This window comes from Micropterus salmoides, unplaced genomic scaffold (assembly GCF_014851395.1).
Source record: "Micropterus salmoides isolate LMB-PRFRI ecotype aquatic unplaced genomic scaffold, ASM1485139v1 Ms_hic_scaffold_6, whole genome shotgun sequence".
Classification (NCBI taxonomy): domain Eukaryota; kingdom Metazoa; phylum Chordata; class Actinopteri; order Centrarchiformes; family Centrarchidae; genus Micropterus; species Micropterus salmoides.
Genome location: NW_024044348.1, coordinates 33,613,273 through 33,624,681, shown reverse-complemented (window position 1 = coordinate 33,624,681; position 11,409 = coordinate 33,613,273). Strand labels below are relative to the sequence as shown.

At 38.5% G+C, this 11,409-nt stretch overlaps 1 protein-coding gene across 1 annotated transcript; it reads right to left on the bottom strand.

Moving 5' to 3' along the window:
• Nucleotides 1-5,980: 5,980 nt before the first annotated feature.
• On the bottom strand, nt 5,981-10,444 carry glo1 (glyoxalase 1). The gene is made up of 6 exons (XM_038700617.1): nt 10,309-10,444; nt 8,881-8,963; nt 8,592-8,732; nt 8,152-8,219; nt 7,551-7,640; nt 5,981-6,420 (listed from the first exon to the last, which is right to left on the bottom strand). Exons 1-6 carry the CDS (start codon nt 10,375-10,377, stop codon nt 6,329-6,331), a joined length of 543 nt encoding a protein of 180 aa, XP_038556545.1. The 5' UTR covers nt 10,378-10,444; the 3' UTR covers nt 5,981-6,328.
• Nucleotides 10,445-11,409: the final 965 nt, after the last annotated feature.

Below are 11,409 nucleotides of genomic sequence, written 5' to 3'. Positions count from 1 at the left end.
CTTAAATATAAATATTTTGAGGTCCTAATCACAGCTATGGGAATCATACCTGATTTCAAGTATCACATGTCTGAAAACTTGAGCACAATCACATGTACTGCCCTCACTAATTAGGCTACAAGATAACATACTGTTATATTTTTCTCATATTATTTTAATATGTTAAAAGAAACACACTGGAATATGTAGTCTTTTTCATGAAAATCAGAAATTGCAGGAACTTTTTGGACAGTTCTAACTGTTTGTGTAGCACAAGTTTTATTATTCAATGGGTAATTATCGAGTAACTGTTAGGACAAAGGTTTTATTATCCAACAATATACGCACAAATCTAACAAGACAAAGAATCTTCAACTGCGCTCTGAGCAAAACGGTAATGTCTGCTTGCTAACATGCTCACAATGACAATGATAACTTTCCAATGTTAAGCAAGTACAATGTTAGTTTTACCATTTTAGTTTTTAGCACATTTTGCACATATTTGATCATAAACCAAAGTATTGGGCTAATTAAGATTTTGACCTGATGCTGGTGCTAGGGGGGAAAGTTAAGTGGTCACCAAAGTTACTGAAGTAGACCTGAATGTCTGTACCAAATTTCATGTCAATCTATTCAACAGTTTTTAAGACATTTCACTCAGGCTGGCAATCATCAACCACTGCGCCTATATTAGCTCCTTGTGCCTGATTTACTACAAGAACACCACCTTATTCAATCACACTATTTACCACCCAGTGAAAGCATATTTAAATTTTTCCAAACATAAAAACATTTTTTAATCTATCTGGTTTGTTCTGGAACTAAATCTGGAGGTGAGTCTTACTTTGAATTGCAAAACTGAGGATTTAAACTTACCTACAGAGCATACTCTCATGTTCCCTCCTACATCAGTTCAAATCCTGTCCCTCTTTAGAAGTATCTTTTGGTTCTTCTCTTTTGTTAGGCCAAAGAATCCAAGCCCTCTTCCAGAATAAAAACACATGCATTTCCCACAATTCTATGATATTTATAGATGAAAATGTACACACTGAGAACATATTTTGGGCTTTTTGAATTAATATTTAAACAAATACTTTTTTTTTCCGAGATAGTGGCTGCCCCTTTTTGATTTTGTGTTGGTCAGTTGGTGTTTACTCACTTTAAACACACCAATTAGGCAATTGTACTGAACCAGATAGTTCAATGCAGATATTTCAGATCCGAACTAACGTGTTAACTAACCGATCGAGGCAGCGGTAGACCAGCAACCCCTGTGTTCTGTGAGGTAAAATTACTGTTTTTGTCAGGAGGTTGGCTTTAAAGAGAGCTTATGTTTAGTTCCCCAGTCGGAAAGTGCGGTCTGGCGGCAAAGTAAAGCTGTGAAAATATTCCAAATATAGCGTAAACTGTGCACACTGCATACACTGACAGGCTTTTCAGCATCTTCTGAAACAGAAATTCAAATCTATCCTGAAAAAGCATGTTTGGGATGTATAACCAAGGTGGGATGATTTATGTTTATATTTGGGATGCTACTAACATTTAAAGAACTGCATATTTTTGTTTGGAAGAACAGTAATCTCCTGAAGTTAAACTAGCTGTTGCTTATGAGAGGAACTGCTGTGATTGGCATTAATAAAGCTTCCCTTAACTCCACTTGCTGCCCTCACTAGTGAGGTCATTTGCTGTAACTGTTTGGGTTTTCTTTAAACCAATCATAAGACATCATTAAGTCTCTGGCCCAGAGACTGTAAATAGGAGGTGTGGGAACTATCAGATTAAATTCCACACTCCCACAGGGCAGACATGGAGAGCTCTGGTACCCGGATAGACCCTGGGTTAGATTGTGGACTATAAGCCTAAGAAGCAGGTAGGGCTGCTGAGCTTAAAGCTTGTGGTGCACCTTGTGGCTCACGTCCTGCCAGAGCATGGACGGCCCTTGCGACCCTGTACACAGGATAAGCGGTTGACGATGGATGGATGGAAAATACTGTCCAGAGAACGTCTTTCTTTTTATGGAACAATCTTTGTCCATAGGTTCAGAAAGTCCTTGTGGAGGACCAGTTCTTGGAAGATCATTTGTCCGTGGTGCCTGTGGTGGAATACGTTTCTCATTTAGCACAATGTTCAGAAAAATAAAGTTAAGACAACACTCAACAAACAAACAAGAGCCACAAACCACAAGCTTGTGAGAAACTAAACACAAAATGTATAGAACTTGATGACCCACCTCACTTCTGGTGCAGCATCCACCGACATTTACAAGACAGCAGTAAGGAAGCGCTCAGTGAAGCTCCTTCCTGCTGTCAAGACGCGAGCCGCTCCAAGGTTGTCAGCCAACAGGTGCAGGTGTTGTCCCATGCACCCTTTTACTGCAACCCAATGGTGGCTGAGGAAGGACAAAGACAAGGCAATATGTGACAAGCAAATCAACTGACCATGTTTCATTTTCAATTCATTTGATTTCGTTTTAACGCTTGTGCTGATAAAACGAATGCAGCCTCTTGTCCTCTCTTACCCCAGCCCTGTGTTCAGCAGAGCGCTCATGATCCGACCATGACTGCAGCTTTGCACCATGGCATCTAGTGCAAGATTGACCTACTGCTGAATAAAGGTGTTTGTAGAGCTGACAGTTTCAGCAGCAAGGCTTGGCCTGTTCCCTGTGCCTCCAGGTCCATGGCCTTCTGCAGGTGCTCAGCTAAGGTGTTCATAACTGCGCATGACACGGCTGAGCGTACGTTTTTCACCTGTATAGTAAGAATAAACGTCATCAGTCAAGACTCCAGCATGGACACTCATGTAGGCAACTGAAAATGCATTAAACACAAAGACAGAAATTAAGATACAAAGAAAGTGTACAATACCTCCTTAATGAGAACCAGACACACTTCATGGAGTTTGATCTTCAGGGTCTCTGAGTGGTGCTGTGCCAGAGCTTGAATGCTATTCAAGCCATCCTTTTTCTTTCTTTCTGTTCAATTTTCTTTCTTTTCTTTATCCTGTACGTTTATGTGACAAGAATTAACCGCACTGTACATTGCTTCAGGAACAACCCGAATTCTGTTCTTACAAAAGATACAAAAACTATAATTAAGTGCAGTTGTATTTTATGCTAAGATGTTGCACCAACTGATAAATGTCTCAGCTCACCATATTCACTGGCTCCTCACTCAAGCTCTGTAAAATATCTTTTGGTATGGTGTATTGATTTTTGCCTTTTCCCTCTTCTTTATTGAGTTATATCTCTTTTTTGTGCATGTAATAGGTTTGAAAAGTGATAAAGCCCAAAGTCCAGCCCAAAGGTAATTCCCATCTCCCACAGAAAACTCTGCTCTGAACTGCCTGAAAACAGCTCGTTTAGTTAGTTAGTAGTCCAGCCTTTCCTCTTTAATCTATCTGCGTCACGCAGCATAAAACTCACCTAGCGGCTAATGTGTGGCACGCCCTCAAAAACACAGGTGGAGAAACACACTGAGCTACAGCACATAGTGACAAGTCGTCCGCCGACACCCTCCCTACAGAACGACACGCTCCCACCCATTCAAAGCATTGTACTAGCTACTATAACTCTTCACAAAAGAGTATAAGAAAACCATGAATAATAATAAGTTATTCAGGATGTGTGTAGAAGAAATTACCTGCTCCGTTGACAGCCTTTGCAGGGCGCAGGAATGTCCCGTGTGAAGATCCTCTTCTGTTGGTTTGGGGAACTGTTGGGGGGGCTCAGGGGTCCTCTTTGCAACTTCTGGGTGTCGAGGTGAAGGGACAGAGTTGAGCTGAAAGCGCTCCAGTCTTTACACAATGGCCTCAACATTTTTTGTAGTCGATCGGAGTTTACATCCATCGGTGATCTCCTTGCCTGTAGAGATTATCACATCTACCATTTCTACTATATTTTTAAATGCAGGTGTTGTATCCAAAGGTTTGAGCAAAATATCCCTATGCTTTGTGACTCCAACATAGGGGCTGGGCGATATGGCCAAAAATGTAATGTCAATAAAAACATTTCATACCATTCAATATCGATAATTATCACAATAAATGTCAAATCATTATTTCTTTCAAGTTTAAAGGCTAATTTTTGAAAAGAATAGAAAAAATATCAGGGATGTAGTAGATTACACACATGTGGACATGTTGTTCAGCAAAAAGCTTCTCTTTCGTGGTAATTTCAATTGAATGGGTCAGTTCTTATACCGTGTGGTCGTGACTCCTGTCTCCTTCCTTTCTTGGGTGATTGTGGGTTTCTCTTGAAGGGATAATAATTTCAGTGGAGTCGTGAGGACGACCAGTGGAAATATCTTCTCTCCATCCAGTCTCCCGAAAAACAACGTCTTTTGACTCTATATTGAAATCTGAACTTTTTAAATCAACAGCAGATGATCGAATGCCTTAAATGTTCCAACATAACGTAAATGATGTCCTCTCTCAGTGTGATCTGTTTAAAAATAAGATAAATCAGGTGTGAAATGCTGTTGGGTGTTGTAGGTTGGTGCGATTGTGAGTAGCCTATATCACCATTCATATAAAATACCATTTCATGGCTTTAAGAAGTTTGGCTCTGGTACCATGTTGCTATGAGGAGAGAGCAGAGTAGGTTCAACATGTGTTGTATTTCCCTGAGGTCACGATACATAGTGGAATACATCTGAATATTTTACTATGTGCCACAGCTTATTAACTCTCGCACAATATTGCATCTTTACATCCATTAATTGAATTCATAGTATTCAGCATTCAACTGTTGCCTAGATCCAACATGAACCAGTGGTCAACGCAGTTGGAGGACATTTCTATCAAATTGTAAAAGCCTTTTTATATACAATCTATGGTAAAAGCTTATTGAAATTAACCGAATTAAAAGCTAGAATAATGATGTTTACTTAAAGGCAAAACACATTTGGTCCTTTCTCCATTTGTTCTTGTTGCTCTTAAAGCTCATGGTACATGTTAATACATCATATAAACTTTATCATGCTGCTATTCAAGTATTGTTGTTACAACCTAATTTTTGCTGCCCCCAAGTGGCCAAAGAATATATTCTAGCAGGTTTTGAAATCTGTTTAGTCTACAATGTTTTAGTATCCTTCAAGGCTTGTTTCTTTACTAATCCTAGTCTCATGGAGCCAGAGATCTGTGGAACCACTGTAGGCATAACAGGCAGATACCTCTGTGATTTGTTTTTTGAAAACAAATACAGTTTGTAAGGTTTTATGAATTTGTAGGCTAAAAATGACGAGTACTTTTCATTCACTATAACATAGATTAGTATAATTGTTATAACTAAATTTAACCTGTCATTCTTGTATTTTTTTCAAAAATTGTTAAGTCAAACATTTACTCATTATTTATTCAGTGAAAATTTCAACAATTTCTATTGTTTGGTTTGAAATTTCATCAAAATGTGTGTCCACACATATTTCGTAGTACGTGTCATAGCTTGTGGTAAATTTTGTTTAAATTTTAAAATTATTTCAAAATTGAAATAATCTGAAATTTTGTACACATGAGAACATTTCAGAACAAATTATTTTCAACATTATTGAGTGCGCCCTGCGATGGACTGGCAACCTGTCCAAGGTGTACCGATGTCAGCTGGGATTGGCTCAAGCCACCCCTCAGCCCTGCACACAGTAAGTCATTGATGATGGATGGATGGATTGAGTGAAATGTTTTACTAATCAAAGCAGAATAGTTTCAAAATGATGTTGACTAAATAGTGTCAAGAATTTTTGGAGCATTTCTCACCATTATTGAAGTGAGCGAAGAGGCACAAAGTAAGAATGTAAGTGTCTCAGATGTTTCTTTCCAAAAATATATTCTGAAAATGTTAAAACTTTATATAACATTTTTCCCCCTTTATGGCTGAACTGTGACAAACATCCAGATCAACATGTCTTTGCTTGCTATAATCGTAATTGTGATCCCTTGGCCTTGACTGTTTTGGTGAAAGTACAGCTACTTATTGCTTTGTCTCTCAAGAGAAATCACAAATCCATTCCATTTGAAGAGTAGCTTTCACGTTTATTACACATTAACACCGCTTTATTTCAGCATCACTTTTTGAACACACATACAAACTGATGATGGTAAACAAAGTCAAAAACTACACAAAGTAGTTGCTATTCACGGCAATAACTCAGGTGTGTAATCTATTTGCTCATCAGCTGTTCAATATTAGTCCAGCCCATTCCAGGGCACAGTGATAGCCATTGTGCAAGTGATCCAGCTCCAATTTCCCACATCTCAGGCGCATGTTGCTAAATTCTTTGCTAAACTTGCACTCCCCGTGAAGCGACAGCAGGTCTGGCCTGTATGCACTGCAGCAAGTAGCATGTTGTCACAGTTTTTAGGAAGTAATGGACACCATATTGTTAGGACTCAGGATCTCAATCCAGTAACCATCAGGGTCCTGAATGAAGGCCAAGCCCTTCATTTTACCTGAGAAGTGAATGGAAAATTAACTGTTAACTGTACTAATAAACGTACAAAATACAGAAATAGAAAAAATTTAAACAAGTCCGATTTCCACAAGCGTGTTCTAATCATAATGCAGTGAAATGACACTGAAGATAAACACATTTCAATTGTAGATAGAGGTACTGAGCAGGTGCTTTCTGTTGCTATGTAAAGAGTCAGTACACGGTAAAGTACAGCCACAATATAGTAAATTAGATCAATAAATAATCATCTTTCATCACTTTACAGATGAGCAAGTACAAATAATTATGATTACTTGTTAGTTTAGAGTTGGAAATCTGCATTCACTATATGCCTTGCTTTAATAATCTTGGGGTGAAGTGAATGAAGCTAAAGCTGTACAGTGCAGGAAAGAAAAATAGTCTTGGAAAATTATGGTGCATTCAAGAATATTTCTGTCCAAGTTGCCTAGAACTGATTTATTGGTGTAATTAACCCATTTCCAGTCGTGGTGCAGTGGGGGACGGGGAATGAAACTGTACTAAATGTCATATTTGAATCAAGGGATTTCTTGATTACTTGAATAAATGGTTTCAGCCGTAATTTCAATTTGAGTGTATAAACAAACTCAAAAAAAAAAAAAAAAGTGAAAAAAAAAAGTACTACAAAGACTGCCAAGTTTAATCTATTTAACCCGTCTATGTAGGGCTAGGCGATATGGCCAAAAAATATATTATCACCTTAAAAAAAAGAAAGGGATTTATTTCTTTCAAGTTTAAAATCTTTTTCTCCTGAGTGAAAACTGAAGAAACCAGATGGCTGTTAGCGGTTTTAACTATTTTTTACGGTGAGAACATGACACTTTCCAAACAGCGGATCACTTGATTCAAACCAATTATAATGAATTAATCTTCTTTCAACAAATATGCATGAGTAATATTAAGTAAAATCTTTTTTCAGTCCCCTTTCCTAAACAGAATAAATATCTTTAATCTCTAATTTGTTTGTGGCTCAAATGAATTAAATCAAATATTTACTGAACATTTGTTATATTGTTATTTAGGAAAACTGTATTGTGATAATTATCATTATTGCTTTTTACTTAGCCCTACGTCTATGACTGTCATACTCGCAAACACTTGACATCTTACCATCATCTGGCTTCTTGACAAATGTGACTCCTTGCTCTTCAAACAATTTGCAGGCTGCATAGACGTCAGGAACTGCGATTCCAATGTGTCCTGTCAAATGTCAGGTAGACAAACAGAGACGGTTCACTATAAAAGACACACTACAGTAACACATACCCACATGTCTGCTCTAGTGATCAAACACACACACACAAAAGGACCACAAGCAACAGTGTATCCTTATAAAATGTTTTGCCTAAAATGTTTTAGCCTTAAAATCAAGACTACAGTATGTATAAAGGAGGAATAAATGATAGATGAATTGGTTCTGTGGATGAGCTTTTAAAAACGCTAAGAATTTTTAAATAACTGATAGCTAATGCTCAACATTTAAAACACAGATCACAAGAACTAAAATGTTGCTGTTAAACAGAGTGTGTGTTTAACATTTTAACTTTGTGTTCTGGCATTTCAACGTCCATGTAAGCATGCATGTTCATGCAATCATTTATTGAAGGCCTTTTCTTTGGGACAACAATGTCTTGAACTTGTAAATCTCACTTTCCACGACACTTGGAAAAATTACATTCCATTGGTCTTTCCTGTCTGTTAGCAATCTTACCAAAGCCACGTGGATCTGAGTTTCCATTGTGATAAGACTGGCTCTCGTCAGACTCAGAGCCCCAGTTACTGAAAGACAGGAGGGACGAGACGAGGAATACAAGAAACATGAGCGCAAATGAAGAGAAGAAGAAAGAAGGACAGAACGTCCCGTAAAAAAATTATCAGGGAAATCAGATACAAACACATATTCTAATTGGAGCTTCTACAGTTATTAACTTGCAACTCTAACGGTAGCTCAAAATACTTGAGAAGCTCGAAAAACACACTGCACAGTAAGCCAATGGTGGAATAGAAAAAGCAAAAACAGAAACATTGTTGTTCAGCTAACTTAACCACAGACGGTTATTCTGGAAGGAAATTATTCTGCATGTTACTTTGTGTGCTGTAAAGTTAGTTTTTCTCAAGTGATTAAACTAATTCCAGGACATAGACCCTTACTGTGTCAGCTCAATGGTGGCTCTTCTAGAAAAGGTCCAGGCCGTCTTTTCCTTCACATCTGCAGGAATCTCATTCTTGTCCTCATAGCCCAAGAAGAAGAGAGAGAAACGCATGGAGGGGAAGTCAAACTTTTGCAGGAGCCTGGAAGATTTTGCACACCAGAGAGAAAACCCGACTTTAGTCACCAAATCCAGTTTATGCATTAGAAAACAGTCACACACACATATATACACTTTAATAAGAGTTGAATTGAACTGCACATTAAACTTAAGCCCACACTTATACTCACGTCATGCCGAGGATTCTGGTGTAGAAATCTAAGGATTTAACTGGATCTTTAACACGCAGCATAGTCTGCTGCATCATGAAATCCTAAGACACAGACACACAGTAACAGAGCTTTATACACACACCACACTTTAAGCCAAGTGGTCTGCAACACTATTAAGCAATCACAAATATTACAGGATGGTGGGTTTACATTTCTTTACAATGTTGATGGAGCAGAAATTCTAATTTTCCAGGATGTTGCATTTGAATACATTAAAGGGCTGAAAGTGAGCACAACTAAAACCAGGTCTTCCCAAGAAGAGAAACAACAATTTTAGCAGCTCAACATGTGAATTTGCATCACATTGTGTTGGAAAATGGAAAAACTACTGTTGGTTAGCCAGAGTTTACTCAGAAACAAATTGTGGCCAGTCATCAGCCAATACACAAATAAATATTAAAATAGTTATAAGCAGTTACAAAAGTTTGCACGTTGGTCTAACATTAAAAGGGTGGTGGCCTAGTCAGTGGATTTTCTGTGATGTGAATGCGCATATTCTGTGCCTGAAAGTAAGTGTAAGATATGCCTTTTTTTTTTTAACAACAAAAAGATCTCTCTTTGGCTCTGTTGGCTGTGCCTGAATTGCACCACAGGAAAATGCATGAAACCCATGACCAAAATAGTAATTGTGTTACTTATGGATGGAATTATGTGAAAATAAACAATTCCCCTTTTTGCTGGGGACCCCCTGAAAACCCCTCAAGGGCCCCTGGGGGTCCCCGGACCCCACTTTGAGAACTATACAGTCACAGTTCTACCATCTAAGCTAAATGCATTACTTCTGTCAGGGCTTCAAAACTTCAAGAGGGTTAATGGGATGACACAGATGTAGTGCATTCAGCCATATTATGATGAAGCAGGCAGCACAATAGGAGGGAAGTTGAATGACTGGCAGTAGCTGGACAGGTTAAGTTAGCTCCAGCAGCTTATGCTTGCAACACTACTCACACAAGCCATTTGCAGTCCCGCCACAGCATGCGAGTATATTTTGGTCTGACCGTAACGTTACCTAAATGCCAACTTTCTTGTGAGTACGGGCACGATAAATTGCGTCCCAGATTTTCCACCAGGTTCTTCTCACACGACAAAGTTAGCTAACGTTAGCTTACGACAGCCTACAATAAAACCACCACTCATTTACCTGAAATGTGTATGTCGCTGAAACGCTGGTCATAAGTCTTGGCAATCATTTTCAACAATGAACCGAACTCCCTTGACACCGGGTGACCAACGCGTAACTTAGTTTGAGGAAACGTGTCCGATAATGGACGCAGCGCGCATAGCTGGTTAACCTGTCTGGGAGTCGTTGGCCTGTTTAGGTGGCTGACTTTGACAGTGCCTGGAAAAAGATTAGTTTAACTTCAAGAGAGACAACAATCATCTTACCTTAGTAATTGGGTTTCCATCTTTACAAGCTGTTGCCGCTGCCTCGTCTGACAGACCTTTGTCGCTCATTTTTGCAAACAGACGGTTCGGGGCGGACTGACAGGGAGCAGGATTCCGCTGACACCTTCCGGTACCACCTTTCAAAATAAAAGACACAACTGTCATTATTACAGGGCGACACTTCAAAAAAAAACCTTTATGGATATTAAACTCCTTTATACTTAAGACTGATTTGATATTGCACATAGAATGGCATATTAAATAAAAACATATGCTATCAACATACTGTAACTATTAATCCCTGGATTACACTTAATGAAGCACGTGATCAGTTTGTAAAAAAACAGATTAACAGCAATAGGAAAGATTAGGATGTAGGCATGATAAAAATACTAAGGATGGTCGTAATAACCTACAACAGCATAAATACAGGGATTTATACAGTTTGTCACCATGAAAAATGTTAACCCTAACACATCCCTCATAATTAAAGATGCACTGTAAAATAATGTGAAAGGGAGACTGTGGGATAAAAAAATCACTGAATCTATAAACTATGAAATGTACAATGAGCGTGAGCCTGGTAAGGCAAATATTTTGAGACCTCATTGGTTTGGCATATTTTTATGGTAAAGATTCAACATGCACCCTGAAACACAGTTAAAAATTTGACTTGCGTGCAGCACCAGCATTTCTGTTTTTTCCAAAGGTATGCACTTTAAAGAGTTTATCAAAAAGCCCTGTTTTCAGAGGACATACAGGGATAAGCCACGTTCATAATTATCTGGAGAATTGTGGAAATGGCCCAAGAGATCCTCACCCTTATGACGTGGCACTACATTGGCCATGTAACCAGATCCAGCTGCTGTTTGTCCTTCACTTCAAGTGGAAGGAAACGAACCCCTCCGGTCTCCACACATTGCCAACAATTTTATTTTGAAAATACAAACAGGAAGTGTTTATTTTTATGTTTTTTGGACTTTGTATTATGTAACCAATGCACAATGTGCAGTTAATACCCTGCACATTCCACTACATACACACCGTTAGCAGTTTATTAGGTACATCTGCACAATCTAATGCATCCCAATATAATAACAC